This window comes from Astyanax mexicanus, chromosome 7 (assembly GCF_023375975.1).
Source record: "Astyanax mexicanus isolate ESR-SI-001 chromosome 7, AstMex3_surface, whole genome shotgun sequence".
In the NCBI taxonomy this organism is placed as follows: domain Eukaryota; kingdom Metazoa; phylum Chordata; class Actinopteri; order Characiformes; family Acestrorhamphidae; genus Astyanax; species Astyanax mexicanus.
This window is the reverse complement of record NC_064414.1, coordinates 1199430-1221685: the sequence shown is the minus strand read 5'-3', so window position 1 is coordinate 1221685 and position 22256 is coordinate 1199430. Positions and strand designations below refer to the sequence as shown.

At 38.1% G+C, this 22256-nt stretch overlaps 2 protein-coding genes across 2 annotated transcripts; both read left to right on the top strand.

Moving 5' to 3' along the window:
• Nucleotides 1–1352: 1352 nt before the first annotated feature.
• On the top strand, nucleotides 1353–8384 carry glo1 (glyoxalase 1). Its single transcript, XM_007238505.4, has 6 exons — nucleotides 1353–1568; nucleotides 2919–3001; nucleotides 3838–3978; nucleotides 5067–5134; nucleotides 6669–6758; nucleotides 7804–8384. The coding sequence occupies exons 1-6, from the start codon at nucleotides 1500–1502 to the stop codon at nucleotides 7893–7895; spliced, it is 543 nt and encodes a 180-aa protein (XP_007238567.1). The 5' UTR covers nucleotides 1353–1499; the 3' UTR covers nucleotides 7896–8384.
• A 1040-nt stretch (nucleotides 8385–9424) lies between these two features.
• On the top strand, nucleotides 9425–17718 carry btbd9 (BTB (POZ) domain containing 9). The gene is made up of 11 exons (XM_007238503.4): nucleotides 9425–9608; nucleotides 10889–11100; nucleotides 11757–12120; nucleotides 12464–12731; nucleotides 13469–13691; nucleotides 14181–14300; nucleotides 14695–14804; nucleotides 15193–15382; nucleotides 15995–16102; nucleotides 16998–17076; nucleotides 17298–17718. Exons 2-11 carry the CDS (start codon nucleotides 10916–10918, stop codon nucleotides 17463–17465), a joined length of 1815 nt encoding a protein of 604 aa, XP_007238565.3. The 5' UTR covers nucleotides 9425–9608; nucleotides 10889–10915; the 3' UTR covers nucleotides 17466–17718.
• The last annotated feature ends 4538 nt before the right edge of the window (nucleotides 17719–22256 follow it).

The following is a 22256-nucleotide window of genomic DNA, read 5'->3' as shown; positions in this document are numbered from 1 at the left end:
TTGAAAGGAGCCAAGTGGCAGATGAAGCGGCCAAAAGTAGTCGGGCAGTTCATAATTAAGCCAGCACTGTGCATACATTTATCTGTAGCTCACTGTTCCAAATGTACTCCTTAAATATGTCTTTAAATATCCCAGTGTTGCTCAGCACAGGCTTTAATGTTCAGAAAGAGCCAATGAAGCTTTAATGCACTGGTAACTTTCCTTTGTTGAGGTCAAACTGCAGGTTTCTGGTGCGAAGTGAGTGGGCCAGTTCACTTTGAAGACATTCACTTTGTTCAGAGCTGGGTTTCTGACTGAGAATTTCATAGCATAGAGCTGAGAGGAGCAGTAATGGGCATTTTTTTCACTTTAGTAATGAAGCAGCAGTGTGAGAAAAGGGCCTCTACATTTTTAACATGGCCATTTTCCAACCACGTTTCAACCCTTAGAATTGAACAGCCTCTGGACGGTTGAAAATCTTTAGTCTTTAAGACTGATGAGAATGCAGATACAGAAAAAATCAGCATACCTCATTTTCAGATACTCTAAGATACTATTATAAGATACTATTGCTGTATTCATACGAAAATTAATGTCAACAGAATAGCACACTCTAGAAAAGCTGATTTAACTGCTAAGGCTACTCTTGGGTAGTGTGCAACTTCCGGGAGATTTAGCAAGTCCGTAAACAGTAGATGAAAGCCTCCCTGCAGTATTGCCTAGAATCTCAAGGGTAAGTGAACGAGGGCTTGTAGTAGCAGCTCTGCAGTATTGCCTAGAAACTTATGGGTAAGTGAACAAGTGTGTGTAGTAAACAGTAGTTGAAAGCAGACCTGCAGTACTGCCTATAAACTTAAGGGCAAGTGAACGAGGGCTTGAAGTAAACAGTAGCTGAACGTGTGCTGCAGTATTACCAAGATACTTAAGTGTAAGTGAACAAGTGTGTGTAGTAAACAGTAGTTGAATGCGTCCTGCAGTATTGCCTAGAAACTTAAGGGTAAGTGAACAAGTGTGTGTAGCAAACAGTAGCTGAACGCATCCTGCAGTATTACCTAGAAACTTAAGGGCAAGTGAACAAGGATGTGTAGTAAACAGTAGTTGAACGCGTCCTGCAGTATTTCCTATAAACTTAAGGGTAAGTGAACAAGTGTGTGTACTAAACAGTAGTTGAAAGCTGCCCTGCAGTATTGCCTAGAAACTTAAGGGCAAGTGAACAAGTGTGTTTTAGTAAACAGTAGTTAAATGCTGTCCTGCAATATTGCCTAGAAACTTAAGGGCAAGTGAACCAAGGCATGTAGTAAACAGTAGTTGAACTCTTTCTGCAGTATTGCCTAGAAACTTGAGGGTAAGTGAACAAGTGTGTGTAGTAAACAGTAGTGGAACGCGCCCTGCATTCCAGATCGCGTCTACTACCTGAACTTTGAGTCACGCCTTGCTAGCGAACCTGAACTTCACCTTAGTAGCAGCCGGTTCCCTCTCTTACCTGAAGTACCTGGAACGAACCGGACCGGACCGGAGGAATGGCTGATCAGGGACTGTCGGACGAAGCTGCAGCGGCGGCCTGTAAAGACGGGAACCCGATAACTAAAGTGAGTCTGGGTGTATTAGCTACTGTAGCTTAGCTACGCTGCAGTGCAGCACTTATAACAGGTAGATTAGCATAGCATAGCTAGCTAACGTTACTGACGTACTGTTAACCTGCGTAACTGTCTAACTAACTTAGATAACGTGTAACGTTAGCTAGCTAACGTTAAAATCCTTTAAAACCGCTTTACTGTGCTTTAATGACGTTAAATACTAGCTAACTTTACCAACGTTAAGTAACGCACATACGGCTATTTAACTAGCCTAGCTAGCTAACTAAATAGTTAGTAAACTTAGTTGTCTGTTAGCTCAGATAGTTAGCTGGCTAATTAACTTGCTAGTCAGTTAGCTAGGTTAACTATAACTACATTATCCTGACAGTGACGGTTGATTTTTTTTCTGCCGAGTAATAAAAATCAATAAGCAACATATTAAATATATATATATATATATATATATATATATATATATATATATATATATATATATATATATATATATATATATTAAACATATATAATCAGGAACACGCCATCAAACCAAGCTGAACTGCTTAAATTTTTGCACCAGGAGTAAATTAAGAGAGACTTTACACTCAAACTTACACAAAATTGGTGTAAATCAACACAGGTTTTATTTTATTTTTGGTTTACAAACAGCACCATTTAAAGTGATGCGCGAGCGACTGTTTCCTTTTCGCTTATTATCAAATTAATTTTCTTATTTACATATTTATTTTTTTACAAATAGTGAGCATATTCAACCATGCAGCGTTTAAATTAAATTAAATTATTAAATAATTATATTAAAACTATATTTTAGGGTCTTTTTGAGATAATGATATCCAAAAGTATTATTGAACATGATACTATATGGCACACCCCTTCTATATAAGGAGTAATAAGTAAGTGGATTTTGGTGTTCCTAGGTTGTTATTGTCACGCATTAAAACATTAATTTAAACTTTTTCCTTGTAATTGTTTTTTTCAATGGGCATAAAAAAAAAGATTAATGTACTTTTTTTTTCTTTTACTTTTCATTTGAATCTTTTGGATCTCTGCCCTCTGACATTTGCCATATCAGTGTATTTTAATGTCAATTAGAATATGTAGGTAAAAATGAACAAGATACTAGGTGTAGTGTTTTATAAACACATTAACATTTGATTAAGTTAAGTTCTCTAATACAGAAAATTATTTTATCAGACAGTCCAAAGTCCTGGTATTGTATTAACTAGGATTGATAAGAAGTTAATAAGTGAAATAAGGAATATAAGTCAGTTAACACAGAGTTATACCATCTTCTGACTTTAACACCTGGTTTCTCATCTAAGCTTTTTCTCCCTGTTGCTGCAGGACTTCATGATGCAGCAGACGATGTTGAGGGTGAAAGATCCTGTAAAATCTCTGGATTTCTACACACGCATCCTTGGAATGACGTGAGTGTGTCAGCAAATGTTTACGTGTTGTTGTGGGTGGTTGCACGCTGCTGTTTGTCAGATTACGTTAGAGATTATTCTGCTGTGGAATGCTGCAGACCTTCTACTTCCTGGCTACTTTAGATAGCTTGACTATTTTCTTTCTTTATTTCCTGCCAGCAGAAGTTTAGAATTAAGAATATTAAAGTTTTGCTGTTACAAAGCTACTACAGTCCAGATTAACCTTTGAGCTGCTGTGAGAGATTCAGCTCATACTGGTGAACAATAAAAAAAAAAAGGAAATATAGTGTCCTAAATGCTACAGGGGTGCTTAAAAGTTTGTGAACCCTTTAGAAATTTCTAGATTTATGCCTGAATATGATCTGAAACATTATCAGTTTTTAACAAAAGTCCTAAATGTCGATAAAGAGATTCCAGTTAAATAAACGAGACAAAACAGAGGAAAAATGTTGAATATTACATATTTTTGAGTGGCAAAAGTATGTGATAAGTTGTAATTAGCTGTCAGTGTGTGTATAAAGCCACTTTATTGTTTCTTTCTAAATTCTAACAGTATTAAAATCATCATAAAATCTGCTTTTTGTCTCAACTGTCAACGAATGCCTTAAGTAAACACACCAATAGCATGGTTAGGATGCTACATTAGATAACGCATCATTAGATAATGTTTGTTTAACTTGGCAAACACACTCCTTAAGTTCACAGCAGCAGGCGTAGTAGTGGTCATATGTTGTCCTTAGGCAAGTCTGAAAGTATTAAAATGTGTGGTTAGACATGAAGTGTTAACCCTGCGCACTCATGCTGTTTTATTTTATTTTTGTCTGTCTTTCTCTCAGCCTTCTGCAGAAATTTGATTTCCCTTCCATGCGCTTCTCTCTCTACTTCCTGGGTTATGAAGATAAGAAGGAAATTCCTTCCGACACCAAAGAGAAAACAGCCTGGACCTTCTCGCGCCGGGCCACCATCGAGCTCACACAGTAAGAGATTTGTGCAGAAATGAATCATTATTGTCCATTCCTTAAGTCTTCTGTAATGGGGAGCTTAAAGTAGCTTTGATTAGCTTTTATATTATTTTATTATCTTCCTGTTCCACCTTAAATGCTGCAGCTTCTGCCTTCTGTTGCACCATTTAAGGTGGAATGAGAAAGTTATCTGGCTGGCTACTGAGACAAACTACTAGCAATCGTTTTTATGCTTGTTATGAAGAAAAATATGCTCTGTGAAAGGTGCATGTAACCATAGATAGACAGACAGACAGACAGATACTTTATTGATCTCGAAGGAAATTTAGGCATCCCAGCTGCAACAACACAATACAGTAAGAAACATATTTAAACATAAATTAAAACACAGAAGACGAAAAAATATATATGGTTATAAAAAACGTACTATACAAGATAAAAATATATCTGTAAACGGAGCAGTGCAGTAGATGTTGCTAATGGTCATTAAATAATTAACAGAGGATGGAAAACACTTCAGAAATGAGAAGCGTTTTCTTATATTTTAGATTTAAAAAATAAAATGTCTGTATGTTAATTCAAGGTTACTCCATTTCGAAAATCGCATTAAAAAGGTATTTTGAATTAAGCTACTTAATCATGAACATCGCCCAGCACTAATTGCAATGCAATTTTGTTTGGAAATAATCTTTTTGGATAATCTTTTTAGTGGTTTATTGTGTGATGGAAATTGTTTTAAGTCCTTATAAAAGTCAGTTTAATGTAAAACTCTAAAGTGAGGAAGTGTGGAAGTGTGATACACAGTCTATTTATAATCTGATACCATACTTTGATAAAGGTCATGTACTGTAACCTTCACACTGAGGGTTGTGGGAACTTGTGGGAGCTGTGTAGTGCTGATATTGTATATTTTTTATTTTTTTTATTTATTTCATACAGAAAATAATGGATTTCAGTCTTCCACACTTTGCATGCAGGCTGTAGCTCTAATCCCCATGTTTAAACCTGCTCTGGATGAAGTTTTCTCTATTTTAGGGAGGAGTTAGTGAGCCGGTCTGTGTTTCAGTCTGTTTAACTCCTCTATTTCTTCTTCTTTTTGTCAGTAACTGGGGTTCTGAGACAGATGACAGCCAGTCTTACCACAATGGAAACTCAGACCCTCGAGGGTTTGGTGAGTACTGCCGTGTGAACAGTTACATCATCCATGTTCCTCAGTTTTCACTCGCTGGAGCAGCTGAACAGCAGTATCATACGTTTTACACAAAGCTCTGCTGTGCCCATTTAGTTAAAAAGTTAAAGGATCTATCAGGCATTGCTGAAGAGTGATTTAGTTAGTTGTTGAGCTGTATTTCTTTATGCATAATCAATTAAACCACCAAAAGCAAAGACAATATTTTGTTTAATTGTAGTGTAAGGCAGTGTTGCTCACTGTCCTTCATATTTGAGTGGTTTTCCAGGTCTAAGAATCCCACTTTGACTTAATAATGGCCTTTTTAATCAGATGATTAGGTGAATGAGTTGTGTTGGGAGGATATTGGATCATTTTTAGAGCGTACTGTTTAGTGCATTATAGACTGTTTGTTTTTATTGTCAATCTGCTTTTTTTTTTTTCCTCTAATTTTAGGATTTTCTGTCTGAAAATATTGCAATTTTGTCAACGTTCTACGCAATTGCAGAAATAATAGGGTCCAAAACAGCTTGTACATTCCCTGGAATTAAACAATAATTAATATTACCTTTTAGAATATGACTCTCTGTGGAACTGTTTTCTGGAATGATGTTGCTTCATTCAATGCTTTTTTTGGTTAGGTTTGAGTTGGGTAGCTGGAATTGAGGTGGGCTGGTCATCCTCCAACATCCTGACCTCAGTAAAAAAAATCTAATAAAAATCCTCCTCTGGACACTAGAGACAGTTACTCCAGCAAAAAAAGGATGAATTTGATTCTCTTGATGGCAGAAAATCCAAGTAATTGCAAAGATGTCCCAATACTTTTGCCCATGTAACATGTAAGGTAAGATAAGAAAAGATAAGATAATCCTTTATTAATCCCACACTGGGGAAATTTACAATGTTACAGCAGTACAGAGGAAAGGACAGAGAAACTATAAAAAAATATAAACAAATAATGATAAATCTATATATACAAAAAACAATTACAGGAAATATATAAAAGATGTAAGGCTACTTTTTAGTAGAGGGAGAAAACTAAGATATTAACACTTAAGATTTTTGCGTTGCTGGATTTAAAAAAATTGTATATAATGTATAAAATAATGTAGATTTTCTGAAATCTTCATGTAACCGTGACACTTAACAACTTGAGAAATAGAATGTCCCAAGTCCCATCCATCTGCACTACAGGTTTAGATTGTCAAGAAAAGGGTCTGGGATTTGATGTAAAAAAGTGTTTTAATGCTGTTTTTTGGTTAATTTTTATCAAGCTTCTGTGTGGTAATCACAATATAGCAAAGTTACAAACCACACACAAGTAAGGCACCTTTTTAGTGGAGGGAGAACACTAATATATTAACACTTAAGATTTTTGCATTGGTGGATTTAAAAAAAAATATATATATATATGTGTGTATAACATAATGTAGATTTTCTGAAATCTAAATGTAACCGTGATAATATCACACAATGTCATTTAATTTATATAAAGCAGATTGTTAATAAAAGTTTGTGTCGTTTTTGTGTGTTTCAGGCCACATAGGAATTGCCGTACCAGACGTTTACGCCGCATGCAAGCTGTTTGAAGAGCAAGGAGTGACCTTTGTGAAGAAGCCTGATGATGGTGGGTGTCGTTCTCCAGTACCTGAGGCGCTCTTGTCTCATAATTGTTTGGGGATGTTCTGAGCTCTAAGAGCTTAGCTGTTGGACGTGTGTATGGCAGTATTTCAGGGGTTGGTAAAGTATGTGTGTTTTGTGTGTAGCGTGATTGAAGCTCGGAGGATTAAGTGGATGAGTATAAATCCCTGTAATTCTGTAATTACACAACATACGCTCGTGCAATGCTGATAACTTACCTCCTGTTTCTGAGCTATTGTTTGTGACATGCAGTCGTTGTCAAAGAAGTGGTTGCAAAAATTGTTGCGCCCAAAAGGAAGTGTCGGAGTGTATGTGTATATATTTATATTTATGTATGTATGTATTTATTTATTAATTTATATATATCTACATTTGTTTATTTATATTAATACTATTAATGTAGAAATAAAGGTAAAGAAACAAACAAACAAATGTAGAAAGACATCAATCAATTTAGAAATGCAGAAATGCATTTTTTTAAGTGTATACTTTTCAATGACAATTTATTATTAATGATTTATTAATCTATGCAATTATTTATGCATGCATTTATTTATTCATTTGCATGTGCATTTATTAATTATTTCTTTTTGTCCTTTGATAATCCATCCACAATGCAGCTTAAATGTTCTCACTCAGGGTTGATGGTGTATTCAGTTGCATTCCACACATTTTCAATTAGGGCATTTTCATCTCTGGTAATGTGGCTGGCCACAGTACTGTGTATGTGTCTTAAAGGCAAGCTATTGAGATGGTAGCAGTATGTGGATGAGCATTGTCCTGTTGGAATAGTGCACCGGAATGTGCCTTGTGAAAAGTTAAGGCTACTGGTTGCAGGACATTATTAATATAATGCCATTAATGAAAGATAAAGTTCGCTGCATTCGTTCAGTGAGTCTGCTTCTAGACTGTTGATTCCTGACTTTTGGGTGCAGCTATTTTCTGGATGATGTCATGGATGTTTTTGATAAGAATGTAACATGTAGTGGCCTTTCTTTGCCTTTTTGATCCATTAAACACCTCTTTTACAGGTAAGATGAAGGGTTTGGCTTTCATTCAAGACCCTGATGGCTACTGGATAGAAATTCTCAGCCCCAACAACATGGTATCCATCACGTCTTAAAGAGTCAGCTGAAGCCGTCTGTGCAGCAAATGTACAATTCAGAGAAGATCTCGCTTGGCCGTAATACAGAATGTGATTGGAAAGGAGTCTGGTATTGGACATTGGTATAACTATATAGTCTGCTCTTTTGTGGAGATAGCAAGCAAGATGAAATGACTGAGGAGCCCGTCACAATGAGGGCTGGAGCTGAATAGCCTGAGCAGCTGCATTTAGCTGTTGAACTTCCTGTAGGAACAGATCTGTGTGAATTGGATACTAATCATTGTATTACCTGCTAACTGAACCTCACTTCCTCTCAGTACCAGAGCACTAAAGTCATTTTTTCCAGTTTATTAACTGTGTTTACATTGCGTGTCAGTGCAATCAACTTTTGTCATACACGTTTATTTTAATTCTAAAAATGTATGGATGTATCATGCATTGTTAATTTGTCCTGTTTGGCACCGATGATAGCTATGCACAATAAAGCAAAATGCTGCTTGTCCAAAAGCCTGCTTGTTTTCTTGAGTTCAATGCTTAAAATGTCAATTAAAGTGATAGGGGTCTGATACAGTAGCTGTTTCGGATGATATATTGTCAGAGAAATAATTGCAATAAATAATAATCTTGTTATTTTTAGCTACTGGCTTTCACTGATAACAATACAGTTATGCCCTTAACAAGAGCAAATCTCTCTTATTTAAGAATGTGCAAACCGGTACATTGGGATTTAAGGCTGTACAGTATTGAAAAACACCATTATTGCACACTGAAACAACACAAAATGAATAATGCACTTCTTGTATGTGTGTACTAAAGGTGTGCCATATTGTATCATATGTGATAATATAACTAACCATTTTTGAATATGGTAAACTATATTATACCCTGAAATATGATACCATATCGCCCACCCCTAATTATTACATTAATCCTGGATATATGGAGATTTTTGGAGTGCTTTATTATTATTAGTAGTATCATGACATTCTGAATCATTGAATTTTTTTTTTTTTTTTTTTTACAAATCCGATAACATTATTGTTTTTTCTTTAATATTTCAGTTAGGAGTGTGCCATATCATATCATATGCAATAATAAAATTACATTTTCATTTTGTTGCAATAGTTTATTTTTGTAAAAAAAAAAAATAATAATATAAAATATTTTTATAAAATATTTTAAATTATATTTATATTATAAAATAATATAATAATTTTGTCGTATTCCTAAGAGTATCGTTATCGCGAAAATACCATGAAATATCATGATATCAGCATAACACACACTAACACCTCAGACACCACCACTATGCTAATCAATGCTAATAACTACAGAGCTGAGAATAAAGCCCACCACCCAAATAAATAAATAATAATAATAGCTGTTCTCCTGTGGGGTCCTGAGTATTGAAGATCTGGATGATAAGAGGATAATAAAGTATACAGCAAAACAGATACAGGACTACAATCTGTAAGTATTATAGAACTACAAAGTCCGCCTCAGGTTTTCCCGCGCTTCTCCTCCTCGCCGCTAAAGGCGCTGTTCTCTGCGGGCCGGGTTCAGTGTTGTGTAAGACAGTAGGAATGTTTTAGCTGTTAGCTCCGGAGTCTGGGGATAATATGTGTGATATAGTGATTTATAAAGCTTTAATAAACCCCGTGCTGCTGTTGTGAGCGCCGTACTGTAACTGGGAACCAGTCCGAACAGGTCTGAGACCTGGGCTTCTCTTGGGTAAGGAAAATTTTAGCTGTTTATATATTAGCGGCGTTAGCATTAGCATTAGCTCTGGGAATGTTGTGTTTAGCTAGGCTAGGCTAGGCTAACTGGTTAGCTTGGTGACTGCGCAGCTTAACATTAAATTTAAGTTGATTTATTTTATTTACGATTGAAAAGGTTCATTTTCTGTGGTGTTAGAGATGCTATTCTTGAGAGAACAGTGAGTTTAATGAAGGGGCATGGTCCTCATGTCCTTACAATAGAAAGCAAATAGCAAGTTTCGTTTTCATTTTTATAAAATCAGCTTATTTGGCAAAAAAAAAAACAGCTTCAGTTTTAGCATCATATCTTTATCTGTGAGCTTTATTAAGCTTATTAACTAGCTGGTTAACTAGGTTAAGTCGTTATTTACGGATAGGAAATACGAGGAATGAGTTGCGAGCAGTTACAGGCTTGTCTATGATTAGTTATTTTTCTTAACCCTGGTCCTGTTTGTCTACTGCAATGTACTATTTGGTGTTTTTATCTGCTCCCAACACACTTCATCCACCAAACCAGCTCATTAACCACACATTATTGAGCTAAAATGGGTGAAAATGGCAAGCTGGTGGTGTATGGGGTGTTTGTGTATGTTGTGCTGGTAAGTTACAGTGAGTGGATCAGATACAGCAGTGCTGCTGGAGTTATTAAACACCTCAGTATCACCGTTGAACTGATAATAGTATGTGGGCAGTGTCCCTGGCCAGCACAAACTGCTGCAACAGATTCAGAGCTTCTGTCTCTGACTTTATCTGCTGTATCTGATACACTAATACCAGCACAACACACAATAACACCTGCTACACCACCACCATGCTAATCACAGCTTATCACTGCAGTGCTGAGAATACTGTGAGGTCCTGATCATTGGAGAACAGGGCGAAATGAGGTTTTTAAAATATGCAGTAAACAAAGTGCTCCTATATGGGTGTATTAAATTGAGAAGAGCACTACAAAGTGTAGAGCTTTGTTTTGAAAACACTGGTCATTCATTTATCAAATTTATTTGACTTGGTGGGCCATTTGGGCAATTTTTTTGTACACATAGAAAATAGAAATTGATCAAGGAGATAAAACTATTCTATAGCAGTGCAGTGGGTCATAAAAATGGCAAGTTTATAATTAACCGAGCGAAAGTGCAAGCTGCAAATGACATTGATAATGTTTTACTCAGTCTGTACTTAAAATACTAAAGTGTTTTAGTACTCAAAATGAACGCACAAGTGGCCTGTTGGTGAATCATGCTTATTTTACAGATGTGACCCCAATCCCAATTGGTGGCCATGAGTGACAGCCACCCTCTCCGACCGCTGAGCTCCGCAGCTGAGATCGACCACCTGCACCTACTCTCCGAGCAGTTGGGCGCATTAGTGCCAGGTGAAGAGTACAGTGATGTCACCTTTGTGGTGGAGGAGAAGCGATTTCCTGCACACAGAGTGATTCTGGCAGCTCGCTGTCAATACTTCAGGTAAATAGTTAGTAATAGTAATATAAAAAAGGCGGGAGTTTTTTTATTCTAGATCTAAATGTTGCAGTTAGTGCTTAAAATTTATCATTCTGTCTTTGCTAGGGCTGGGTACTGTTTAAAATGTACGATACCGGTTCCCACCGGTACTTTTTCCGGTACCTTTTTTAAAATTATAACCAAAAAATACATAAAAGCGATAATTATTCTCACAAAATTTATTTATTTAACAGATGGCATGAGGAATCTCATTCTCATGGTATCACCATGAATCACTACCGTACTTTTGGATCTTGTTGGAACAAAAACAATGAGCATGTTTATTTGTGATGCTTTTTTAAGAACAAAAACAACAGTATCACTTTAACTACGATTATTTTCTACAAATAAATGTATGATTAGAATGGCACTCCTGAGGTAAATGTATTGTGCTTTTTTGGTTTGCCTGCTGGAACAAATTTTGCTCTGTGTTCAGCAGATGTTTTAGAATTGTAGTTAGGCTATTTAATTAATACAATGGTTAAAAAAAAAGTCAAAATGAATGAGAATGTTTGTTTTCAGTGTTCTGCATTTGGCCAAACGATTCATTTTGTTTGGCTTCGGCAAAAGTGATCATTTTGTTGCATCCCTACATAAGATACTTTGCTGTTCTGTTTCAGAGCTCTGTTGTATGGCGGGATGAGGGAGTCTCACCCTCAGGCTGAGGTGCGTTTGGAGGAGACTCATGCAGAAGCTTTCTCCATGCTCCTGCGGTATCTTTACACCGGCAGAGCCAGCCTGAGCGACGCTCGAGAGGAAACCCTGCTGGACTTTCTAGGCTTGGCGCACCGCTACGGCCTCCAGCCCCTGGAGTCCTCCACCTGTGACTTCCTGCGTACGCTGCTAAACACCAGAAATGTGTGCTTGATATTTGACGTGGCCAGCCTGTACTGTCTGAGGGATTTGGCTGAGGCCTGCTGTGCCTACATGGACCGCCACGCTGTAGAGGTGCTGGAAACGGACGGCTTCCTTTCCCTTTCAAAGGTGAGCGATGATGTGATTGGCTGTTGGTAGGAGTACAAGTAGCAGGGTTCATACAGGTATGAAAAACCTGGAAAAGTCATGGAATTTAAAAATAGCGATTTCCAGGCCTGGATAAAGAACGTTTGGAAAATCATGGAAATTTGGTCTAGAAATTTTTGTGTTTCCATCATTTATCATCATTGAAAATTATTTTTTTTAGCTAACAAATACGTCAGCTCAAAGTTCATTCAGTAATTTAGCCTCTACACAATTGAGATTTTAGGATCTGTCAACTTTTCTTTTAGATTCATTTTAGGCCTACTATACTATACTAGTTTATTTTTCTCTCTCTCTTCCTCCGCAGACTGCGCTCCTAACAGTAGTCAGGAGAGACTCGTTCGCTGCCAGCGAGAGGGAAATCTTTCAGGCACTCTGCCGCTGGTGCAGACACAATGGAGACGGAACAGCCTCACAGGAAGTGATGTCAGCTGTGCGGCTGCCCCTGATGAGCCTGTCTGAGATGCTGAACGTGGTTCGTCCGTCCGGCCTCCTCAGCCCAGATGACCTTCTGGACGCCATACAGACGCGCTCAGAGAGCAGAGACATGGACCTGAACTACCGCGGCATGCTCAGTCAGTCTAAACTCTCTCTGTTATCACTCTAGACTCTGTTATCACTCTAGACACACTTTTGCTTGTTTGAATGAGCATAACATCGAGTGGCATTTAAATAAGTAGAGAAGGCATAATTTGAGGTTATTTGAAAAGATGTATCTCTGTATCATCATGGCGGTTGTTTGTTGATTTTACACCTACAATGATTGATCCAGACATTTAGGCTTTACATTTTTGTCCATACAATATAAGAAAGAGGACACACAATTTGAGTCTAAGTCCGGATTAATTGAACCATGATGGAGTACATTTTAGGACCGCAATATTTATATTTAATAAAAATATAAAATAACGATAACAACTAGTTGTATAACCATAGTTTAATGTTAAATACAAATTTCAAGATATATGTCTCTATAACTTGCTTGCCAGCTAAATATTCCGTTCAACCTTAAATGTTGCAACAAACAGCAGAGGCTGCTGAACCATTTAAGGTGAAGCAGAAAAATAAAATCTACATTCAGCTCCCCATCACAGAGCAATTAAGGATTAATAAGCAATAATAAATAATTGCTGTACCACCTGCCCATTTCTTCGATGACATAAAAGGCCCTAAAATGAACTTAAATTAAGTCCAACAGCCCAGCAGGGTCGCTCACCTACGGGTTTTTGGAAGGATTGTCTCAATTCTTAGTGGGTAATAACTGTGCATAATAACGTCTTACTAACAATAATCCCGTCTTGTTAATGTTTAGTCCCAGAGGAGAACATTGCCACTATGAAGCATGGAGCTGTGGTGGTGAAGGGCGAGCTGAAGTCTGCTCTGCTGGATGGAGACACTCAGAACTACGACCTGGACCACGGTTTCTCCAGACACCCCATAGAGGAGGAGGGCCGAGCCACTGGCATCCAGATCCGCCTGGGCCAGCCCTCCATCGTCAACCATATTCGGATGCTGCTGTGGGATAAAGACAGCAGGTAAAATCAATTCAATATCCATCAGTTCAATAAATCAAACTTCCACAACAGATCAGGCATTTTATTTAATGTAATTTAAGTTTTAATGCAAATTATTTTTCATTTACAAACCCGATATCTGTTTTATACAGTGTTATTGCACTCTCTACTGCAGTAGTAGCACAACACTGTGCATTCAGTGCATAAAACTTTAAAATGTAGTTTTAAATGTAGTTTTTAACAAAGTCAGGGGCCAGACTAGATGCTTTTTTTTTTCCTATTTTTCTTTTAAATGGCATTTTGTTGTTTGAACCAACTTACCAATTTATTATTTTCCTGCTCTGTGAATGAAGCCAATGAGTTTTGCCTTAATGCTCCAGAAATCTGCTTTTGTTGCAATAAAATCTTTTCATACGTGGTGCTAGATTAGATATTTAATACACACAGCCATTCGCTGAATACAGCAGCAGATGAGCAATATCTGTTTTTCTCTTTTCCTGTTCTCCTCAGATCCTACTCCTACTACATCGAGGTCTCTATGGATGAGCTGGACTGGGTGCGTGTGGTGGATCACTCCAAGTTCCTGTGTCGCTCATGGCAGAACCTCTATTTCCAAGCACGTGTCTGCAGGTTAGTGCCAGTAGACCAATATAGAAAAAAAACTGCAGCTTGTTAACTTGTTAACTGGAGAATTTTCAATGTATTAAAACTCAGAAATGTTCAATGTGTTTTAAGTCAAGAGTTAACAACAGCCTAGTTTTTAACTAACTTACTTAATACTTAATTACAAAACAACCAAAGGGAACACTCCAAGTAGTCAAGGTCAGAGAACATGCAGAACTTCAGCCATGACTGATAGAGATTCAGTCATAGGTTACCAATAGTTCTAAGGTCTGTAGAGACACATGTGAGATCATACAGGAGAGAAGTTATTGGGTTTATGGTAAAAACTGGGTGCAGTAATTGCGCACTGTTCTCTGAAAAATATATCTTTTTATTTTCTTTTTATGTCTTTAAAATGCAGGTTTATCCGTGTGGTTGGGACGCACAACACTGTCAACAAGGTCTTTCATTTAGTGGCTCTGGAGTGCATGTTCACACAGCGATCTTTCATCTTGGAGAGTGGCCTTCTTGGTAAGGTGGCTGCATCTTTACTACTGTCTCTTTGCCCTGTTTTTAAACAGAAAATCCTTCATGTAGTGGTAACAACTTGAGCATGATATTATAACCAACACCATGCCTCCACCCACATAATACCTGCTGCACTTTTACAAATCTTTGAATTTGTGAGGCCAAATGAACTGTGGATAAAATGGTAATAACCACTGAATAGAAATCTAAATTTAATAAATGTTATACCAAGGAGACAACTGAATTAAATTAAAACACATTTCATTTCTTTAATTAACAGACAGCCAGTCGAATGTTGAACTTTGAAGTCATTAAAAATTTGTCAGTAATCTCAGTAATTAACAGAAATGCACAAGAATCTCTCAACTTCTGTCTCCGTTTGTTGCTCCAGTCCCCAGTGAGAACGTTGCGACAGTACAGGCATGCGCGAGTGTGGTGGAAGGAGTGAGCCGCTGTCGCAATGCCCTGCTGAATGGGGACACCAACCACTATGACTGGGACTCGGGCTACACCTGCCACCAGCTGGGCTCGGGGGCTGTCGTCATCCAGCTGGCTCAGCCTTACATGCTCAACTCCATGCGGTAAGATTATTTTGTCTGTTTGAAGTTAGTGGTGGGCACCAGAAAATGTAGACAATGTAGTACTGAGATTGTAAAAAGATGATACTTTTAGTGGGGACTGCAAGAGTAAGCCAGAGAGAGGGAGAGAGAGACTGAGAGAGAGAGAGAGAGACAGAGCGAGTGCGCAAGAGAGTGAGAGACGAAACGAGTGAGCGAGAGACTGCAAGAGAGAGTGAGAGACCGAGTAGGTGAGTGAGAGACTGCATAAGAGAGGTAGAGAGAGTGAGATGGACAGACAGAGCAAATAAGCGAGAGACAGCATGAGTGAGTGAGAGAGGGAGAGCTAGAGCAAGAAAGGGAGAGAGAGCGAGAGACTGAGAGAGAGGGAGAGAGAGTAGGTGAGTGTGAGACTGCGCAAGAGAGTTAGAGACAAAGTGAGAGGGAGAGACAAAGCAAGTAAGCGAGAGACAGCCTGAGTGAACAAGAGAGGGAGAGACAGCACAAGTGAGTGAGAGAAAGTGCAAGTGAGCAAGAGAGGGAGAGATAGAGCGAGTGGTAACTCCTTATATGGCGTATGAATGAACAAAACCGTTCCCTGAACGTCTGTTTTTCTGTGTGAATCTTTGTTTGCAGGCTGCTGCTGTGGGATTGTGATGAGAGGAGTTATAGTTACTATGTGGAGCTGTCCACTAACCAGCAGCAGTGGGTCCGAGTGGTGGACCGCACCCGAGTCGCCTGCAGGTAGGGGGCATATATTTTGCTAATACCTGCTAATTTGTTTATACAGCGGCAAGTCAGCAAAAGAACTGCACATATTTATCCTACAAACATATACAAAATACACTATATGGACAAAAGTATTGGGACACCAGCTCATTCAGTGTATCTTCTGACATCAAGAGTATTAAAAGAGTAGCTTTACAGTGCTTTTTGTTGGAGTACCTGTCTCTACTGTCCATGGAAGGCAGTATTCATTAGAAGGAGTGTCCACAAACATGTGAATAATTAGGCATCACATTGATTTTGGAATGTTAAAATCTTTAAATAATTATCATAGAATAGTGCGTAAATTGAATTCTTGGACTTTAAAGTGCAAAAAGCCCTTCCGTTTCTTACAGTAAACTTAGATTTCCATTAGTTTAGCACGGGTTAGCAGGGTGCTATCAGCTAGCTCTTTGTCCCATGTAGCTTGTTTTAATGCAGTAAACATGCAGAATGTCTACAGTCCGATATACTCGCCTCTTTACGGCAAAAGAGCTAGTGCTGCAGTTAGCAGCTAATGCTAATGCTGCTGCACCAAGCCTTAGTGCTGAAGAACTAAACTGAAACTACTGTATAACTCTGTACTTCAGCGGAGTGGCTTTACTTACTGCTCCTTAATACCTGACTGGTAGAATTTATACATAAGGAGCACTGAAATATAAGCTGCACTGTTGATTTTTGGGAAAATTAAAGGATTTTATATAGGAAGTGTGCCTTTTTAATGATGCTGATCTCTTGCCAGCTATTGTTTTGATGAACATATTTGCACGACCTAGGTACAAGTACATCTCTACCCTAAGTGATTTTAGTTGTTGTGAGGACCCATTCCACATCATTGCTGTCTTGATTTCTGTATTTTACCCTTTTTATTTAGGTCATGGCAAACGTTACGCTTTGAGCGACAGCCTGCTTCCTTCATTCGCATTGTGGGTACGCACAACACAGCCAATGAGGTAAGAGTTTTTTTTTTTTTTTGTCTGAAACAGAAGAGTTGCGTGTTGTTATAAATATGAGTATATAAATATATGAATATACAGCTAAGCAGTAGGGGTGTGCCAAATCGCATCATACGCAGTAATATCGCCAAAAACAATTTATACTGTGAACGATATTATACCCTGAATGAATTATCGTATACCCAGTTTTTTCTCCCTCTTTCTTTTTTTTTCCTCAGGTTTTTCACTGTGTGCACTTTGAGTGTCCGATTCAGCTCGACAGAGACGTCAAAGAAGGCAGTCCCGGACCGGACCCATCCGACCTGGACTACAGTTCCCAGCATGCTCAGCAATCCCGTCCTCAGGGCCTGCCCCAGAGACCCTCCACATCATCTTTGCACTCATAATAATGTGATTTATTGTTCAGCTGTTTGCTCAGACATGCACATTTATAACGAAGCACCTGAGGCACTCGCGTATTCAGTTTGTGTTCTAGCGTTTTATGTGTTGCTGTTGTGTATATAAGAGAGTTACGGTGATGGCAATGAAGATTTTAGTATTTATTAAGCAGATCGTAAAAATCAAACGTGAATCAAACTGAAAATTTCTTTACAACTGATTGTGAGTGATTAAACTCAATTAAAAACTGTGAGAATTTTAGTATTGCGCCTTAATATTCATCTGAAAGTAACAGTATGGTACAGTGCATTACATATATTACATTCCTATTTCAACTCAGTTACTGGTTTAATATGTGTTACACTGGTGTTGGTATTTAAATAGAAAATTGTAAGTGGTCTGTGCAAAGACCTGGCCACCATACGAATGTTTTTATATATATATATATATGTGTGTATATATAGTGGTGACAACAGATTCATATAAAACACTATTCAAATGCTCCTCTATACTCAGTACAGTGTTTTTTGTTTAAAATAAAAGTTATACCCTCTGTAATTAGATGTACAGTTGGGTCAGTGTTGTACTAAAGATGACATCCTTAATCTGCTTTAAAAAAGTCAATATTTTTTATACTGTCAATACAAAGAATAAGGAAATTCATCATGATATGATTAAATATCGTCATATTGTCCAGCTCTTCTAGTAAAGCTTTTATATATATATTTTTTGCATTCACTGTGAAATAGTTTCAGTAATCTTCTGCAACGTCACAAGATTTATTTCACCAAGATCTTGCAGCAGCAGCATTGATGATGGTAGAGTCTGACCAACCGCTGCACAAAGCAGCTCTTCTCCATCCAGCACTTTATCCCAAAGATTCTCAATGAGGTTAAGATCTGGACTCTGTGGTGAACTCTCTCTCAATCCATGTGTGAAAATGATAAATGATGATCTCATGCTCCCTGAACCCTGAACTCTTTCACTATTCCAGCTCCATCAATCCTGATATTGTTCTTCTTGGAATATGAAGAAAAATTAATCCATTGATAGAAGAATAACCTGGTCTATATTCAGTATATTCAGGTAGAGTCAGCTGACCTCATTCTTTCAGCACCTACTGATGCTGAACCTAAACATGCAGACCAACTGCAGCATCAACCCCATGGCAGGAACACATAAGGTTTTATAGTGTTAAAAGATCTCATATGGAGCATTGCCACCATCTAGTGGTGACACACACTTGAAACAGGGAACCTAGTGCATCACAAATTTAGCACTATTAACTTTTTAATAGAACATTATAGTCATTATGGCTTTTAGAAAAATGTGTTTTGGGGAGGGGGGTAGTGCATTATTATAGGACTCTGTGGGCGTGGCCTAAGCTTTTGTACATAATGGCTTTATTTTTTCCAATTACATTACTTTTATTTTTATACTTTTAAGTAGTTTTGAAACCAGTACTTTTACAAAACTTTTACTTAAAGAGGAAAAAGCTTGAGTTGATTCTTCTTTAGCTTCTACAGAAGTATTTTATTAAACCCTAGTATCTATACTATATTCTACCTACAGAGTAATGAATGGAGATACTTTTCACACCTTTGTAGATAATATCTAAAAGTAACATTTATTGTTTTTATTTAAAGAACATGCTCTCTCCCCAACAATACAGCCTTAAATCTGCAGTATATCTCAGTATTTCTCTCATTATCTCAAAATAACTTTTGAGTATAACATTTTTCTTCTACCTCCACAAGAGGGAGCACCCGGACAACCATTCAGTAGTGATACACTTGATATGTATAGGTTTATGTTTGAGTAAAATGAACATTGTTGTTTTATTCTATAAACTACAGACAACATTTCTCCCAAATTACACATAAAAATATTCTCATTTAGAGCATTTATTTACAGAAAATGAGAAATGTCTGAAATAACAAAAAAAAAAGATGCAGAGCTTTCAGACCTCAAATAATGCAAAGAAAACAAGTTCATATTCATAAAGTTTTAAGAGTTCAGAAATAATCAATATTTGGTGGAATAATAACCCTGGTTGGTTTTTAATCACAGTTTTTTTTCATGCATCTTGGCATCATGTTCTCCTCCACCAGTCTTACACACTGCTTTTGGATAACTATATGCTGCTTTACTCCTGGTGCAAAAATTCAAGCAGCTCAGTTTGGTTTGATGGCTTTTGATCATCCATCTTCCTCTTGTGTACCTATGATAAAAATTACAGACCTCTCTATTCTTTGTAGGTGGGAAAAATCGACAGCATATCCAATATTTAATTTCACCTCTTTACCTTTTTATAGGTTTGACTTAGTTGATAAGAAAGGCTTGTGTGCAGTAGCTGTATGCAGGTTTATAAACGCTGTGCTGAGAGTTTCTCCTACGGTAAGAAAGAAAATTTGACAAAAGCAGACCTTAGTGGATTGTTCCAGACTCCTCTACGTCTCCTACACATTCCTTTTTATACATTTTCTTACATTTTATCCTCAGATTTCTCTTTTTTCTGTAGCCGATCTGCTCTATTGATGAGCTGGGTCTGATTTGCTCTGCAGTGCGTACAGCTCCGAGCCTCATCCAGTCTCATCAGCTGCTGATATTGATCGCCACTACAGGACTTTCATTACAGTACAGTCAGTTTCTCTGTTTGGAAGCTGCTGAGCTGAGTCGTGCATGTACAGTATCAGTAAAAAGTTTGGACAAACCTTCACATTCACGCTTTTTAGTGTATTTCTTTGTTTTATTTATTTTCTTCATTGTAAATTAATATTAAAGAGATGAAAAACCGTATGGTTACGTGTGGCATCCAACAGCACAGATGTTGTTACATTTGGAAAATAGCTTTTCACAACATTTGCACCCCTGCCTGGTTTAAACAGCAGCAGATCTTCTGAATATATCTACACTGATGGGCGTGGTGTTCTGGAAATGAGGTGTGTTCAGGTACATTTCTGGAGTTTTATCTTGGTAACAGAAAACACAGGAGCTCCACTGACTGAATACAACCTAGACAGACGCCAACAGTCAGACGTTCATCGCTATCTAGGCATCCACCCCTGCTTGTTACACACACACAGACACAGCAGTGCACAAACCCATAGCTTGTGTCTGTTGGTAGCTGCACCGTTAAAATAGCAATCCACCAAAGACAGAGCTCACCTTAAAGGGACTCTTAAAGGGAATGATGAGTAAGTGGCACACCAATTGGTTGATTATTTCACGTTACGCCCAAAATTAACCACAGCCATGATTAATTAGGAGAATTAGTACAAGCCTTTTGCACATTTTAAAACACACCAGGCATACTTTACCCGTCATTACGACAGTACAGTCTGTCACACACTGACAAACCAGGGGCATCGCCTGGCCTGGGCTTCCGGGGCTTTAGCCCCGAATCATTTAGCTCAGCTCAGCTGTATCATTAATGAGGAGATGGGCCACTGGCTGTATGTGAATAGAAAATCTCTTAACGCCAATCACAGAGCCAGTTCAAGATAAAGTTCCGCCTTTCAGAAGAAACAGCCAATCAGCTTGCTGGTTTTGTGGAGCAAGGTGGGCTAGTAGCCCCCCATACCGCCATGTAAACTGTGATGTTTCTGATAGCTGGTTAAAAAGACTTGTCACTGAATCAAAACACACAGATTAAACACGCTGTGTGCTTAATAAAATACAGCCTGTGACTATAGTCAGTTAGCTTAACTTTAGAATTAGCTACCTTAGATAGATAGCCAAGGTTTGAGAAAAAAATATCTATATATATATATGTTTAAACTGCCCTGTTGTACCTGATCAACCAATAACTTTCAAATTGTTCTTTTTTTAATAATTTAGGATTGCAGGACTTACTTTAAGCTATAATTAATGAACAATTAATTTAGCTAACTAGTTAGCTAGAAGCTGGTTGTTGTGGATAGCCAGAATTTAGTACTTTACTTAGTTTTTCCACTGGTTCCAACTGATCAGCGAATAAACTACAGATTATAGTGTGAAACATTATATATCAGGATACTTATTGTAATATATATCAGTTTAAGCAATTATCTGGTTATATTAAAGGCAGAAGAAATCAGTACGGCACATTTAGACTGTCCCGCATCACCTGAACCCACCTTGTTAACATCTGAAAAACATGAAATTCACTCCAATTCCTTTGCTTTCACTGAGTCCCAGGTCTCCCCGCTCTGCTTCCACTGCTTCCTTAACTTCCATCACACTCTTCCTCCCTCTCCCTTACATTTGCCAGAAGGAGAATTCTCTTTGATCTCCTATCTCTCCTCCTCCTCCTCCTCCTCCGTGCCCCCGTACCCCTCCTTCACCAACTTTTAATTAGACAGACGCTGCGGGAGCGGTGGATCCAGAGCCTCCGGTCGGCTGCAGGTAGGCAGGCGTGAACTTGGCCGGCGGCTACGTGTCACGTCCCCTGCATGTTAGCTCGCCTTTCTTCTCGTGGGCGCAGAGGGATTCACTCCACGGAGGGGTACGGGTTCCTGCCACCAATGGTGCCAGGTGGTGCTGCTGTTTCATATTCCTCCTTTTTGGGCATTTATGATGGGCGTTCTTTGATCAGATGCGACAAGCAACTGGTTGAAATCATATTGGGCCCATTTTAATTAGTAAACTCAACTAAGGAAGGTTAAGCAGCAACCTGCATACTAAATACTAAATGTGGTCAAAAGTATCGGGACACCTGCTTAATATTTTGATTAATATTTCTTCTGAAAACAGGGCCAAGGGTTTCAAGGCCAAGCAAAATGGGCTGCAGGCATTGCACTCCATTGTCTCAAACTGTA

Bases quoted from the DNA above. Each gene is read 5' to 3' on its own strand.
- btbd9 (XM_007238503.4), top strand. From the start codon at position 10,916: ATGAGTGACAGCCACCCTCTCCGACCGCTGAGCTCCGCAGCTGAGATC. The intron at 14,301-14,694 runs GTTAGTGCCAGT...TTTAAAATGCAG, and splicing joins TTCCAAGCACGTGTCTGCAG to GTTTATCCGTGTGGTTGGGA. The intron at 14,805-15,192 runs GTAAGGTGGCTG...TTGTTGCTCCAG, and splicing joins CTTGGAGAGTGGCCTTCTTG to TCCCCAGTGAGAACGTTGCG.
- glo1 (XM_007238505.4), top strand. From the start codon at position 1,500: ATGGCTGATCAGGGACTGTCGGACGAAGCTGCAGCGGCGGCCTGTAAA. The intron at 1,569-2,918 runs GTGAGTCTGGGT...CTGTTGCTGCAG, and splicing joins ACGGGAACCCGATAACTAAA to GACTTCATGATGCAGCAGAC. The intron at 5,135-6,668 runs GTGAGTACTGCC...TGTGTGTTTCAG, and splicing joins CTCAGACCCTCGAGGGTTTG to GCCACATAGGAATTGCCGTA.